Below are 16973 nucleotides of genomic sequence, written 5' to 3'. Positions count from 1 at the left end.
GGAGGTTAGATTTCTTTATCTTCTGTGTATCCACCATAGGCTTTTGCTTGGTGGTTACCATGAGGTGTACATATAACAACATCTCTATAATGATCTAAGTTGATATCAACTTAAGTTTGATTCCATTCTAAAGCTCTACCTTTTTACTCTCTCCCCATTTTGTTTTTGATGTGACATCTTTTTATCTTGTGATCCCTTAACTACTTACTGCAGTTATTTTTACTACTTTTGTCTTTTACACTTCATACTAGGTTTAATAAGTATTAATCTACTACCTTTTCTATATATTTACCTTTACCAGTAAGTTTTTACTTTCATGTTTTCTAGTTACTAATTAGTGCCCTTTCTTTTTAGCGTAAAGCTGATCCATTGACATTTTTTGTTTTCTTTTTATGTAAATGTCTTTAAAACATCTTCCTGTGAGATTTCTTTTGCTACTGAAGATGTTTTTGTTTTCTTTTTTAACTGAAATATAATTGACATATGATATCCTCTTTTAACAGTTGCTGTAAGACTGGTTAATCATTGGTGAATTCCTTTAGCTTTGCCTATCTGAAAAACTTTCCCTCTCAGTTCTAAATAATAACTTTGCCAGGTATTCTTTTTTTTTTTTCCAGGTAGAGTATTCTTAATTGGAACTTTTTTCTTTCAGCAGTTTGCAGGTGAGAAGACAATGTCACAGTATATTCAATGTTTTTGCTAAAAAAAAAATCTGATAATCTTATCAGGGTTCCCTTGTATGTAACGTGTTGGGATTTTTTTTTCTTACTGCTTTTAATGGTCCCCTTATCTTTAACTTTTGACATGTTAATTAGAAAGGGTCTTGGTGCAGGTCTCTTTAGATTCGTCTTCTTTGGAATTCTTTGGGTTTCCTTCCTTCCTTCTGCAGGTTAGTTAAGTTTTCCTTTCTCTCTGCTCCTTCTGTATCCTCTATAATGCAAATATTGCTCCATTTGCTGTTGTTTTGTAAGCTGTCTTCACAGGTATTTCATTCCTTTTGCTCCTCTGATTGGATGAGTTCCACTGCCCTATTTTTGAGGTGACTGGTCCTTCTGCTTCATCTAGTTTGTTGTTGAACCCCTCTAGTATATTTATCGATTTTAGTTACCGTGTTCTTCAGCTCTTTCACTTCCATTTGGTATTTTCTATCTTTTTTTGAAGTTTCTCACAGTGTTGCTCTATATTCATCCATGATGGATTTCTAAAAGCTTTAAGATGATGCCAATGTTACTGGTCCAAGGACCACCCTTTAAAGCGTAGCAAGACTTGAAGTATTCCAAGTTAGAAGGTACTGCTTGATCTCACAATCCTGTTAAGATTTTCCTCTTGGTGATAGTGTTGGATGTGCTTCAAGCAACGGATGCCCTCCCAACCTCCACATTCCACTCTTGTGAGAATGAAAATGGTCATTGTTTCTGACCAGAAAATCCTTTGCGGATAGTGTCATGCAAATATCTGCCCTTTCATTCATGTGCCTACCTCTTTGAAGTCTATGGAAACTACGCTGATTTTAGTCTAAGTAGACCTAAGACCACTTAACAATCTGGCTTCATATAATAATTCAATTTTCTTCTTTTAACCCGACATACCTTTATGAGGCACCTGTCTCGGGTGGGAAATGTGTTCCATTCAAGCATGTGTGAAAGAATGAAACTGAAAGTAGCCCCAGAATGTTAGAAATATAAATGTGGCTGGAAAATAGGTACCAGATCATGATTTGTCTCGTATGCTCTATAAGGAGTTTGGATTTTATTATGAATGCCACCTTGTTTGACTTTTAAAAGAAAGCTTATATATTCAGCAGTATAGAGAAATGACAAGACTGGAGAAAGAGAATCTAGTGGAGAAATGGTGCCGATAGAAATGAAGGCAATGGAAATGGAGAGATCTCATAGAAGACATTCTATGAATGTATGATTCACATGGCTTCAGTAGTGCTTGGATATCACAGATGAGGAAGCTAAGATGACACATTTATAAATGGACTGAACAACTAGGTCAGAAAACAGAAATGAACTGGGTAAGAAATTGTTTTTGCACATGTTTAGTATTTGTAAAATATCCAATTAGATATTTTCATTCAGCAGTTGGATGTAGATCTGGCACTAAAAAGGGTAGTGTAACCCAAGAGGAAGGAAAGCATGAGATGAAGAAAGGCATAGGCTAGAACCTTCGGGAACACTAATCTGCAGAAACAGGAGGGGGAAAAAGAGAACCTAATGAGTAGAGAAAGAAAGTATATTCACAGACAGTAACAAAGGAGTTTCCATAAAGAAGGAAGGACAGGGGTATCAAAATGGATCAGAAAGACCAAACCAGGTAAACATTATCTGGTACCAGGGGAACTTGAGTGACAGGCAGTTACTAGCAACCTGTGAAGGGCAGTTTCAGTGTGTCAATGGCACTTAAGTCAAATTAGCAGTGAGTAATGTCCAGTTGTCAAGAAACATCAGCAAAATGACAGATTAGGTAGTCCTAAGTTCCCATTCCCCTATGGAAGCGTCAAAAAACAACCAGAAATGGGCTGAACTAACCCTATAGGAGTAAAAGCCTACAACAACCAAGCAAACACTCAAATAAAAATCTACCCTCAAAGAGTAGGAAATTTCATTCATCCCTCTCCTCAGTATGGCACAGTCTTACTCTAGAGGCATCAGCAATCCATTTTCCTCCCTCAGTCCATAGGGAGCACAGAAAACCCTATCAGGGAACCACCTAAAGGAATGGTCTCTGTCTCAACTAAGATCCCAAGTGGGGGAGGCAGCCACTGCTTGTGAAAGCTTCAGGGGGACTACAGACCTGCAGACACCTGGGACGAGAGATTACAGATAAAGACATAAAATAGACCATCGAAGGCCCTGAGAACTTGGGGTGAGATGCCCTAGGAAATTAAGACATTAGGAAGCAGACATATGTACAGGGAAATTGAGAAAACTACATGCAGGCCCAAGCAAGACATATGCTCACAGAAAAGACCTGAGTATATCCTAAGCTTTCATTGCAGGCTGATGCCTAAGCTCAGAGACACCCAGCTAATCATTGAAGGGGTGCTCAGGCACAGAGACTCTATACAAAAACTGGGAGAGATGTTTTTTTCAACTATTATTTAAGAAGAAAAATGAACAAATATTGGGAAATTGGAAAATACCTTGAGACAAGTGAAAATCCGGGATGCAGAGAACACAGTGCTCAGAGAAAAAAATATATATATAAATGCTTACATTAAAAAAGAAAGACTTCAAAAAACAACCTAACTTCTGGCCTTAAGGAACTAAAATAACAAGAGCAAACAAAACCCAAAGCTGGTAGAAGAAAGGAAATTATAAATACAAATAATAGAGACAATAGCCATAAATAAACAGAAAAATCAATGAAACCAGAAGTTGGTTCTTCCAAAAGATCTACAAAATGGACCAACTTTTAGCTACACTGAGAAAAAAACAGAAAACTCAAATTATTAAAATCTGAAATAAAAGGGTGAATACAGCAGTACTATGAACAACTGTACACCAACAAATTGGAAACCTAGGTGTAATAGACAATTTCTTATAAACACACAACCCATCAAGGACAAATCACAAGTAAAAATACACATAGACCTATAACTATTAGGGAGATTCAATCAGTAACCTGGACCTCACAACAAAGAAAAGCCCTGGCCTAGATGTCCTCACTGGTGAATTTGACCTAATATTTAAAGAATTTATGCCTAAACTTAGTCCTCCTCAAAATTGAAAGGGAGGGACTACTAACATTCCTTAACTCATTCTGTGAGGCCCAGATTACTCTGATACCAAAGCCAGAGGAAGACAGTACAAGAAAACTAAAGACCCATATCCTTTTTAATTACTGATGCAGAAATTCATGTAGTGAAAAGATACTGTGTATGATTTCATTTTTTTTAATTTATTAAGACTTGTTTTGCGGCCTAACATGAAAAAAAATGTGTATTCTGCTGTGGTTGGGTAGAGTTTTCTGCATAGGTCTCTTAGGTGCAACTGGACTATAGTCCTGTTAAGTTCTTATTTATTGATCTTTTGTTTGGTTGTCCTATCCATTATTGAAAGTGGGGTATTTTAGTGTCCAATTATTGTAGAACTATTTCTGTCTTCAGTTGTCAGTGTTTGATTCATGCATTTTGGAGGTTTTGTGCTTATGCATATATGTTAATAGTCGTTCTATCTTGGCCTTTTATCAATATATAATTTTCTTCTTTGTCTCTTACAATGGTTTTGACTTAAAATTTATTTTGTCTGGTATTAGAATAGCCACCGCAGCTCTCTTTTGGTTACTACTTTTGCATGGAATATCTTTTTCTATCCTTTTACTTTCAATGTCTCTTGTAGAGAGGCTTTTAAAAAAAATCAAATTCTAAGCTATTAAGCTAATATCTGCCTTTTAAGTGGGGATATCCTTACTGATAAGGAAGGACTAACTTTAGCCACTTTGGTATGTCTTATGGCTTCCTTCCCCACTCCATTCCCTCCATTACTGCAGAATCCTCAACAAAATACTAGCATATGAATTATTAGAGTGATTACGAATTTTCAGGTAGGATTTATTGTTGTAAAATAAGGATAGTTCAACACATGATAATTAACCTTGATAATATACCATATTAGCAGAATAAAAGGAAAAAAAACACATGATCTCAATTGATGCAGAAAAAGCCTTTGATGAGATTCAAAATCCTTTTGTGATAAAAACTGAACTAGTAATAAAAAGAAACTACCTCAAAATAATAAACACCATATATGAAAAACCCACAGCTAAAAAAACTATCATAGTTAATAGTGAAGACTGAAAACTTTTCCCCCAAGATGAGGAAGAAGAACGCAATGTTTACCACGTCCATTCAACGTAGTGTTTATTGGAAGTTCAGAGCAATTAGGCAAGAAAAAGAAAGAAAAGCCACCCAAGTTAGAAAAGAAGTAGTAAAATTTTGTTACAGATGACATGATCTTACATGTAAAAACTCCAAAAATCTTAATACCAACACCAGAATAAATCTCTTAGAGCTAATAAATGAATTCAACAAAGTTGCAAGATAAAAAAATCAGAAATCAGTTGTGTATCTATATATGAATTATGAACAATCTGAAAAGGAAATGAAAATCATACTACTCAGCCATCAGAAAGAAAGAATGAAGTGTTGTCATTTGCAACAATGTGGATGGAACTAGAGTATGCTAAGCAAAATGAGTTAATCAGAGAAAGAAATACCATATGATTTCACTCATATGGAATTAAAAAACAAAGTGGGTGAACATTCAGGAGGGGGAACAAAAGAGAGGGAAATCATGAGAGAGACTTTTAAGATTTTATTTACTTGAGAGAGAGAGAGCATGAGCTGGGGAGGGATGGGCAGCAGGAGAGGGAGAAGCAGACTCCCCACTGAGCAAGGAGTCTGACACGGGGCTGGATCCCAAGACCCTGGGATCATGACCTGAGCCAAGGCAGACACTTAACTGACTGAGCCATCCAGGAGAGAGAGACTCTTAACTATAGAGAACAAACAGGGTTGATGGAGGGAGGGGGGTGGGGGCTGGGATAGATGATGGCTATTAAGGAGGGCCCTTGTTAAGATGAGCACTGGTGGTTATATGTAAATGATGAACCACTGACCTCTACTCCTGAAGCCAATATTGAACTGTATGTCAACTAACTAGAATTGAAATTTTAAAAAAATAAATTTGGCTCTAAAGTGCCAGAAACAAAAAAGAATATCATTCCACGTATAAAAATACTTATAAACTTAACCAAGGAGGTGAAAGACTTGTACACTGAAAACTACAAAACATTACTAAAAGAAAATAAAGAAGACAAAAAAAAAAAGAAAAGACATCCTATGTTCCTAGATTTAGAAAATTTATTATTAAGATGTCAGTATGGCTCAAATTGATCTAGAGATTCAAAATCCCAAGGACTTTTTGAAGAAATAAGAAAATCCAACCTAAAATTCAGATGGAATATCAAGAGATCCTGAATGACCAAAAAAATTTTTGAAAAAAACGAAGTTGGAGGCTTCACACTTCCTGATACAAAAACTTACTACAAAGCTACAGTAATCAAAACAGTATAGTTCTGGCATGTAGTCCAAGGGAATGGAATAGAGAGCCCAGAAATAAGCTTTTGTACATATGATCAGATGAAGTGTGCCAGGATCATTCAATGAGGAAAGAATAGCCTTTCAACAAATGGTGCTGGGTTGAAACTGGAAAACCATATGCTAGAGAATGAAGCTGGATCCTTATTTTAACTAGATATGAAAATTAACTCAAAATGGATCAAAGACTTAAATGTAAGGGTTAAAAGTATAAACTCTTAGAAGAAACATAGGGAAGAAGCTTCGTAATACTGGATTGGCAATGATTTTTTGGATAGGACACTAAAAGCACAATTAATCAAAAAAAATTAGATAAACTGGATTTCATCAAAATTGAAAGCTTTTCTTCATCAAAGGACACCATCACCAAAGTGAGGAGACGACCCACAGAATGTGAGAAAATACTTGCAAATCATAAATCTGATAAAGGATTAATATCCAAAATATAGAGAGAAGAACTACAACTCAAAAACACAAAGCCTAGAATAAACATTTCTCCAAAGAAAATCTACAAATGGACAATACACACATGAAAAGACATTCAACATCACTAGCAATTAAGGAGATGCAAATTAAAACTACAATGAGATACCACTTCATTATTTTTAAAAATAAATACCAAGCAGTAGTAGAAATGTGGAAAAATTGGAACCCTTGTGCACTGTTGATAATATAAAATGGTACAGCTATTGTGGAAAACAGTATAGCAGTTTCTCAAAATACTGAACATAGAATTACCGTATGATCCAGCAATTCCACTTCTGGGTATACACTCAAAACAACTGAAAGCAAGGATCTGAACAAATATATGTACACTAATGTTCACAGTAGCATCACAATGGCAAACAACCAACATGTCCTTTGACAGATGGATGGATAAACAGAATATAGTATATACTTACAATAGAGTATTATCCAGCCTTCAGGAATGAAATTCTATACATGCTACAATAGAAATGAACCTTGAAAACAGCAACTGAAAAAGCCAGGCACAAGAGTATTACAGGCCGCGGGGCGCCTGGGTGGCGCAGTCATTAAACGTCTGCCTTTGGCTCAGGGCGTCATCCCAGAGTCCTGGGATCGAGCCCCGCATCAGGCTTCTCTGCTATGAGCCTGCTTCTTCCTCTCCCACTCCCCCTGCTTGTGTTCCCTCTCTTGCTGGCTGTCTCTCTCTCTGCCGAATAAATAAATAAAATCTTTAAAAAAAAAATTACAGGCCAATATCCCCGCTGAACATAGATGCAAAGACCCTCAACAAAATTTTTACTAGCCAAATTCAACAATATATTAAAAGAATCATACACCATGAGTAAATGAAGTTTCCCTCCAATGCAAGGATAGTTCAACATCCACGAATCCATCAATGTGATACACCACATCAACAAATAAGGATAAAAATCATATCTCAGTAGATGCAGAAGAAGCATCTGACAAAATTCAATACCCATTCGTGATAAAAAACTAACAAAGTGGGTATAAAGGGGAATGTACCTCAGCATAATAAAGGCCATAGATGACAAGTCCACAGCTAACATCATCCTCAGTGGCACAAAGCTGAAAGCCTTTCTTCTAAGATCAGAAACAAGAGAAGGATGCCCATTCTCCCCATCTTTACTTAACATAGTATAAGAAGTCCTAGCTAGAGCAATTAGTTAAGAAATAAAAGGCATCCAGATTAAAAAAGAAAAACTGTCATGGTTTGCAAATGACATGCTATTTTGTATAGAAAATCCTAAGGACTCTATCGAAAAACTTATAATAAGCAAATTCAGTAAGTTGCAGGATACAACATCAACATACAAAAATCAGCACCAAACTATCAGAAAGAGAAATGAAGAAAACAATCCCGTTTATAATTGTATCAAAATGAAAAAGTACACCTAGGAATAAATTTAAGGAGGTGATTATTGAAAACTAGAAGACATTTATGAAAGAATTGAAGAAGACACAAATAAATGGAAAGATACTCTGTGCTTATGGATTGGAAGAATGAATATTGATAGAAGGTCCATATTACCCAAAGCAATACACAGATGAAGTGCAATCTCTATCAAAATTCAATAGCATTTTTCACAGAACTGGAACAAATAATCCTAAAATTTATATGGAACTACAAAAAGAAAAAAAAAAAAGCCAAAGCAATCTTGAGAAAGAACAAAGCTGGAGGCCCCATATTCCCTAATTTCAAACTATATTAAAAAGCTACAGTAATCAAAACAAAATAGAAACCCACAATTAAACTCATCTATATATGGTCAATTAATTTACTACAAAGGAGCCAAGATTATATGGTGAGGAAAGGATAGTCTCTTTAATAAATGAGTTTGGGAAAACTAGATGGCTACGTACAAAAGAATAAAAACCACGATGTTACACCATATACAAAAAATAACTCAAAGTGATTAAAGACTTGAACATAAGACCTGAAACCATAAAACTCTTATCATAAAACATAGGTAGGGGCACCGAGATGGCTCAGTCGGTTAAGCATCTGACTCTCGATTTCAGCTCGGGTCATGATTTCAAAGTCATGAGATCGAACCCTGTGTTATGAGATTCTCTCCCCCCCCCACTCATGCTCTCTCATTCTCTCTCAAAAAAATAAAATAAAAAACATAGGCAGCAAGGTCCTTTGATATAGGCATTGCCAGTGGTTCGGTTTTTTTTAACCTGACACCAAAATCAAAAATAAGCAATACCACATCATACTAAAAAGCTTCTATACAGCAAAGGAAACCATCAACAAAATGAGAAGGCAAGCTACTGAATGGGAGAAAAATATTTGCTAATCATAAATCTAATAAGGGGCTACTATCCAAAATATATAAAGAACTCTTGCAACTCAACACCAAAAAAAAAAAATCCAATTTTTAAAATAGGCAGAAGATCTAAATAGACTTTTTTCCCAAGAAGATATACAGATGGCCAACAAATACATGAAAATGTATCTTAGTACACAATCAGGAAAATGCAAATCAAAACCACAATGAGATATTACTTCACACCTGTTAAAATGGTTATTATCGAAAAGTCAACAATTGTTGGCAAGGATATGGAGGAAAGATAACCCTTGTACACTGTTGGTGGAAATATAAATTGGTGCAGCCACTCTGGAAAACAGTAGGGATGGTCCTCAAAAAATGGAAAATAGAACCACCATATGAACCAGCAGTTCCACTTCTGGGTAGAATTTATCCAGCGAAAATGAACACTAACTCAAAAAGACATATGTACCCCCATACTCATTGCATTATTTATAATAAACAAGATATACACACAATCTAAATGGCCATCAATGGATGAATGGATAAAGTACGTGTGGTATATAGATATACATATAATATATATGATGGATTCTATTTCATGTGTATATGTGTGTGTATATTACATATATATATAATGGACTATTATTCAGCCACAAAAAAGAATGAAATCTTGCCGTTTGTGACAACATGAATGGACTTTGAGAGCATCAGGCTAAATGAAAGAAGACAAATACCATATGCTCTCTCCTATATGTAGAACCGAAGACACACAGACACACAGACACACAGACACAGACACAGACACACACACACACACACACACACACACACACACACAAGACTGGTAGTAGCTACGAGAGGCAGGGAATTTGAGGGTGAGAAAAATGGGAAAGGGGGGTCAAAAAGAAAAAAATAAAAAATTCTTTTAAAGATTTCTGATCACTTTGAAGGTTAACAGCTCCCCTGTGGACTCCTGGAGTCCAAAGATCCCCAAGAGCTTTTTTTCCGAAAGTGGCCTCTAAGGGATGTCGGTCCGCTGACTCGCCTCAAGCAGCAAATGCTGGCTAAGGGCCTGCTGCTTTTGTGCTCACGGACGCTGCTGTTGGGATGGGTGCTGCCTGTGACCGTCTGGCTCCGGCCCCTCTGGGAGAAGCTTCGCCATCTCTCTCAGCGCGCAGCAGGAGAACCGGAGCAGGGACTCGCTCTGCGTACCTAAGTCTCTTTCTGGTCAGCTGCGCTGGGGCTAACCTGGAAACACTGATGCCAAAGAAAGGAAAGACCGGAGGGACTTGTTACCTTGAATGAATTTTCACAAGGAGGAAAACCAGATTGCCCTGTGGACTGAAGGGGCACTTAGAGGTCTTCCGCTCTAAAGGTCACCGCACCACATTCTTCGCTCATTCTGCCAAGAACCCTCTGATATGGGTAATCTGGGGAGGGAGCGCCCGTTCTCTGATGGGCCCCACACGACCATGAGCCGTTTGCTAGCAGAATGCTTACAGGCCACAGGAAAGCTAACCATTCCACCATGGCACAAAGAAAAAATGTGCCGGTGAATGTCCTATAGTTGACACAAGGCGGGGCAAGATGAATGAGCTGAAAGCCTCAGACAAAATGCTCAGAAGGATTCTGTGTCCCACGCAGCCTGAGCATTGCAGCCCCCCTCCGGCCCCACTCCCCCACCCCTCACTTAACTTGGCTAACATCATACATGTCACCTTTATCTGCTTCCCAGTGCAACGGGCCTTGCATCGGGCCTCACCTAGCCGTGCAGCACAGACAAGTGTTCTGCCAGACACGGGATGGCATCACCTTACCGTCAGAGCAGTGCAGCGCCCTTCCAAGGTAAGAGAAAGCCGTGGACCTCCTTTCCCCAGGCCCTGTGTCAATAGCATGGAAAGATAATGTTGAGCGGATGTTTCTCCTCCAACATCCCACAGTCCCTGTGGTCAGATGCCCTTCCCTTTCACCTCGTTTTCCCCGGGCCCCTGTTCTCCCTAGAGATAGATGGCCCCGTGGTGGCCTTACACTTATTGAATGGGCCAGGCTGGGCTTTCCTCTTTTGGTCGTAAAGACTACAGACAGTTCTGTTCCTCTGAGCGTGGCCTGATACCGCAGGAGCTCTGCACTAGCCCCAGGGTGGGCAGGAAGTGAGGTCCACGCGGTGGCCACCAGACCTCAAGGGCTCCAGCAGCCCCTCACGCTTGTCGGCCTTCCTACAGAAGTTATGCTAAAACGAGGGCGCTGATCCCTGGGTCTAAAGCTGTCATTCCTAGCCAGTCCCCATTCCCGGTCCTACTGGCCTGTGGATGTCCCTTGGGGTGAGGGCTTACCGTCCCCACCCGCGACCCCAGCCCCAGGCTCTGCCACTGCCCAGCCAGACTTCATCCTTGGGTCATGCAGTGATACAGACTTTGCAGAGCTGAGCACCGAGAGGCCCAGTGAGAGCACACAGCCTTCTGAAATCCTACAACCACTACTGGCAGAACAGAGATCCGAACCCCCTCTGGTGGCACCAGAGGCCTGAAGAGTTGCCCCGCTGCTTTCCCATCTGTTCCCCGATCCCACCCCGACTGCGGCGGGCGCTAACACTGCCGCCCTCCTCCTGCAGGCCCGTGAGCACCCAGAACTGCTGGTCGGAGGCCTGCAGCGTTCATTGGAGGGTCAGCCTGTGGAGTCTCTGCACCGCGACGTGCGGCAACTACGGCTTCCAGGCCCGGCGCGTGGAGTGTGTGCACGCCCGCACCAACAAGGCCGTGCCCGAGCACCTGTGTTCCTGGGGGCCCCGGCCCGCCAACTGGCAGCGCTGCAACGTCACGCCCTGCGAAAACAGTACGTTCCCACCCCATGGAGCCTTCTGCCAGGTCCCCAAGGGGCGGGCCTGCCCTCTGCCCCCAGCCCCAAACCCGTGCCCAGGCCACCGGATCAGGTTTCCCAAGGACGGTGAGCAGGGGCCAGAGCTGGGTATTTTCACAGGGGTGCCTGCAAGCCGTCCAAGATGTGTGCGAGGATGTGTCTACACACGTCCAGGCCACATCAGATGGCTGAGTGTGCCCCAAGGCACTAGGCAAAGCCAGGTGCTATGGGCCCGGTGCTAAATGAAATCATCCTCCAGCTCCCCTGCAGGAGCTTGGCTGGGACCCAGAGAAGACCAGCCAACAGTGCCTCCCGGGGGCCAGGCCGCTAGACAGAAAGTACTGTCCGCACAAGTCCTGCCCGGCTGGCCCTGCACCCAATGTGGCTCTGCTTCTCACAGAACAAGGAGCTGCCGCCCTCCCTCCTTCCCGCCCCGCGGGCGTCCCCCGAACTATGCAGGAGCCCAGGCCCTCGAGATCTGATACGCATTCACTGTCTGGGTCCTCCTCCGCCCAACACTGGCATTTGTATCCCAGTCGGGTATTTTTTTCTTCCTCTGGACGCAAAACAAATTGGAGGTAGGTCGTAGACAGGGAAGGGACGAAGACAAAGTATGAAGCAAAGAATTAAGAAATTTTAAAACACTGCCATGCAGTTTTCCCCCAAACGGGGCCTCTCCAGGCATCAAATCGCCAACGCTGAGGCAGATGCCCTGTGGGCATGTCCCCTAGCGTGTCCACCGGTGGGGGGGGGGATGATCTTTGCTCTAGGGGTGGTGCCCACCCATCTGTGTGTCAAGAGCTCACCACCATCCGTGCTAACATTCAGTCAAAGTAGTTCAGACTTGCTGTGTTCACCACAGCTGTCCACCGCCCAAATCAGCATCCGTATTTAAGGACAGTCGCGTCTGTGCCAGTGCTGAGCTGGCAGCCCACAGCGCTCGGGGCAGGGGAAGGAGGAGAGGGGCTTATGTGCACCGGGTAGGAAAACAGAGGGGGGGGCCGAGGGTCGCCCCATCATCCAGCCAGCCACTGCAGCCCGGGGGGGCAGCCTGGGGGGCACGCGGCAGAGCTCCCCCAGGGGCGGGACAGCAGTGGCCCCTGCAGTACAGGAGCCCAGGGTCCCAGGCAGAGGCCCGCAAGCACCCCGCGGTCGCAGCCCTTAGGCTCCGTCTCAAGGCTCTCTCCTGTCCCCTCCCCCAGTGGAGTGCAGGGATACCACCCGGTACTGCGAGAAGGTGAAGCAGCTCAAACTCTGCCAGCTCAGCCAGTTCAAATCTCGCTGCTGCGGGACTTGTGGCAAAGCGTGAAGACGGGGCCCAGGGAGGAACTGCACCCCGGCCACGCAGAGGACTCGCGCCACCACCTTGGAGAGAATTGAAGCTTTCTTCGTTTATTTATTTGTTGCCCTTTCCCCCGCCCCCCATCACACACGCCCTCGTCCGACCTCCTCCCCCACCCCAGACGTGAGGACGTCAGCGTGTCCTCTCTCTCAGTTAGCTGGAGGACAGGATGTCGGGGAAAGACAAGGAAAGGGGTTGAAAGGAGGTTGAAGAGCAGACACCTTCCCCAACCCGGCTCCCAGGCAGACCAAGGAAGAGGCAAGCAGCAGGGAGTCAAGGCCAAGAGCGGATGAGAGACGGGAGGGTAGGGTGACAGCGTTTGTAAAGCACTGAGACAGACTTCGGACAACCAACTGTGTCTTTCCTGGCGGCACGCTGTCGACCCAGGCGTGTGCTGCTGCCTGTGTCCTCCTCTGTCTCCGCCTGGGGAAGAGCAGGCAGAGAGGGGAGGAAGGGGAGGACACCGCCCAGAACCCAGGCCAGAACGCAGCGCTGCCAGTGGGGAGCCCTGAGAACTCAAAGCACCAATGCATGGCAGTCAGGGGCAGACCGTGCAAGGGCCTGGAGCACACACGAGGCAGGACACAAAGCAGCAGGAAAGGCACAGAAGCAAAAAGAAGCCTGTGCACGGTCCTCAGCGCAGGGAGATGAGTGAGCAGGCCCGAGACTCGGGGAAGGGACACTCCGAATTCTGCCGCCCTTATAGAGGGCACAGGCCCTGGCAGCCCATGCCGCTTGGGGGGGGGGGGTCCACACTCCCCACACTGTCTCAGCGAACGTTCTGCCTGTACTCCTGGAGCAAAGCTAGTGAGACATCGGGGTCTGGTTAGGCAGTCAGGCCACCCCTGGCATCTCTCCCTAAGTCACAAGTTCTGCACCACCCCCACCCCCACCCATGGTTAACCGCTGATGTGGGCCAGGGGCATTTTGAGCGTGAACAGCCTGGGTTTTCTGCCTAGTTGGCCAGTGCTGCTTCCCCTAAGGGCCAGGGATTGGGGTCAGTTTGCCAGAGAGGATCCATCAGGTCACAGGAGCCACTTCCGGAGCTGGCCGGGACAAGGGGTGGGACAGCCGGCTGGTGCGGGCCCTTCCAGGAGCACGATGAGAGCTGGCCTCCTGATTTCACAGCAGCTTGGGGCAGGGTGGCGGGGTATGCTGGCGAAGCTGTAGGGTAACTAAAGCTTGCAGGAGGGTCCTCAAAGGCTTTTCAACCTGTTCCCCCCCACACACAATGAAATACTATGAACCTTACAAGAATGAGTACCACCCATTTTAGGAATTCGGCGAGCAAGGCAGCACACACCCTTCCAGAAATGCCCGTCAGCTACAGTAAAAGGGCTGTGGTGAGGTCCAGTGGCAAACCTGACATTCTGGGACTATTTGGCCAATTGTTCTTTCAGCAGAGGGGCTTTGGGTGAGTGATCTTGGCCACCTCCCCGTTGGCCACCACTCAATAGCCAGGGCAGCGTGGCCACTGTCACTCACCCCTTGGATCAACTGCCCCCCCCTACAGACTCGCAAATGCCACTCAGCCCCAGGGCCACCACGGCTAGCAGGGCGTCTGGAAGTCAGAGACGGGGAACACTGTTAAGCTGTGTCCTCCCCGGGGGAGCTGTGGACGACGAAGGTGGGTCTCTTTCTTCCTCAGCACAATGGGCTCTAAGAAATCATGTTACTAAAAATCAGTGTCATGTTTATTTAAAATAAAAGAGAATGTTTTCTATGTCTGTATATCTTTTGTGAATATTTATTAGGATTTCTTGTATAAAAAAAGTGCAATATTAATAATTGTACATTGTCATCCGGAAAACAAAGTATTTGGGGGACTTTTTACTAACTTCCTGCGGTTGTGTTCCTGTAAACTCAGTGGTGATTATTGTATTGTTCCTATTTTTAATAGCACCTGGTATTTCACTCCGGATCTATTCACTGTGTAGACACTACGTTGTAAAGCTAACATGGGATGACAGGGCAGTAAAAGGGGATTCACTTGTGACGCAATAGTTATGCATGGAATGAAGACGACAGAGTCCGTACTAACTAACGCAGTTGGTTATTTCTAGTTCAATAGCTATGGAAAACCAGTGGCCAATATTTACGTTTCCTCAATAGCAGGTGTCCTCCAGCTCCGCCTCGTGTCAGGCTGCAGCCGCTGGAGTAGGTTTCAGAGCGAGCCTGGAGGACCTAGGCTTGGGGTGGGAAGTAACGTGCTCCTTGCATGAGATGAATGTACATTTACTGTTTGTTCTGTGAATCGTGACTCAGCAGCAGCACAAGATGATTAGAGTGGCTGAATAATGTGGAAGGAGGCACTTCCTCCTCGAAAACACAAAACTGTATTTATATTTTTTTTGTACAGATAATACAGCTTATTTATTTAATAAATCTGGTTGTCCGAGTCTCTGTTAAGCCCAGCCTTCCTGTCTTGGGGGGTGAGGGTGGTTCCCGGCCACTTACACGCACTGGGCTAACGTGGAAAAATTGCAGGTTACAGCTCTGCCTGGGACGCTGGGAGCCCGTGCCTGAAGGGCCAGCTCTGTAAGTCAACCCAAAGGAGCTACGTCTGTGGACATGCAAGTATTTAGGCTTAGTACTGCCCTTGACAATCCTCTTATTCATAGCCCTGCATGGTGGGAAGGTGGGAGCCACAGGACCTTCAGAAAAACTAGGCATCTTGGGGGGCAGATGAAGACTTGGGGGCGGGAGTACCCTCCCTCCAGGCCGGGCTCCCTGCCAATGGGGGCGTGCACAGAATATAGTAGCTGGGTGCTGAAATTCTGGATGGACACCATGAGTAGGAGCTAACATTTATAGATCATTACGTTCCATCCTCACATGAGCCCTAGGATTATCACCGTTTGTATATGGGTAGACAGAGGCCCAGAGAAGCCCAGGGTCAACCAGCCGGTAGAACAGGGATCAAACTCCCAGAAGCCTGGCTTTTTAGCCAGAGCCCTTTTCTCACCCACTCCGCCATCCCAGCTCCCATGTGTAAGAGCGGACCACGCCTGGCCTCCTTCGTGGGTGCCCTTCTTCCCTACTTGGGGACAATGGGACGTTTTACTGGGGTTGTCACTTTCTCATCCCCAAAAATCAATTCCGATGGCATTCTAGGGCCCCAAGTTCCCGATTCTGAAAGTATTTTAATAGAAATGAAGGTATGGTGGGAAGTGCAGAAAAAATCAAAAGCATATTGTGGAGTTTTTTTATCAGCTGGCTCCCAGTGGAAGGCCAGCAGGTCCCCAGGCCTGGAGGATGTCCACACAAGGACCTTGGTGGGAAGTGCCTGAGAGGACCCCCAGCCTCAAAGCCCAACTCCAGCCTGTCTTCCAGCAACTCACGCAGCTTATCACAGTCTGTTAAGCAGTCTCAAAATAAACCAGAAAGCTCTTCCTGAAATTCCAATTATTTTCTAAGGAGTTTTAGGTTTTGCTTTAAAGAAAAAGCCAATGCTAGAACTATAAATACTTACATACCAGCAACCAAATAATATCCTACAGAGACCCCAGGGGAGGATGGGGTTGGGGGGGGGGGGCAGGGAATGAGTCAGAGATGCCGGAGTAAAACCCCAGGAAGTTGCAAATAGTGGGAAGGGCTCAACCAGAACATATGGAAAATTTTCCAGCCAAAATCACAGAGCTCAGCAGGGAGCAAAAGAGAGATTCCTAGAAGGATGCCACCAGCCACAGCGTAAAAGTTTGGAATCTTAACCACAGGCCAGTCCCAGGGTTGGAACTCCTCATACCAGAGTCCCCTGCTTGGCCCCTGAAGTTTCCAGGCCTTCAACAAGAGGAGCCCAGGAAATCTGGGGCCCACCCAGACCAGAACCCTCAATAATCACCAAAGCTCATCCATGCCTCAGTTTCCTCACCTTTAAAAAGAGGATACCTCACAGGATAGGGTT

The 16973-nt window shown here is 44.1% G+C and overlaps 1 protein-coding gene across 3 annotated transcripts in view; it reads left to right on the top strand.

The window, feature by feature from the left end:
• Positions 1–15454, top strand: part of ADAMTSL1 (ADAMTS like 1) — an 874799-nt gene extending 859345 nt beyond the window's left edge. For all 3 annotated transcript variants that reach the window (XM_087869620.1, XM_087869619.1, XM_045780274.2), the window contains 3 exons: positions 10607–10716; positions 11483–11703; positions 12930–15454. In XM_087869620.1, the coding sequence (XP_087725746.1) occupies positions 10607–10716; positions 11483–11703; positions 12930–13036 (438 nt within the window). In that variant the 3' untranslated portion in view covers positions 13037–15454. The remainder of the gene's footprint in view (positions 1–10606; positions 10717–11482; positions 11704–12929) is intronic.
• Positions 15455–16973: the final 1519 nt, after the last annotated feature.

This window comes from Ursus americanus, chromosome 18, assembly GCF_024610735.1.
Source record: "Ursus americanus isolate L20-20 chromosome 18, mUrsAme1.1.p, whole genome shotgun sequence".
Lineage (NCBI taxonomy): Eukaryota > Metazoa > Chordata > Mammalia > Carnivora > Ursidae > Ursus > Ursus americanus.
This window is presented reverse-complemented; position numbering and strand designations above follow the sequence as displayed.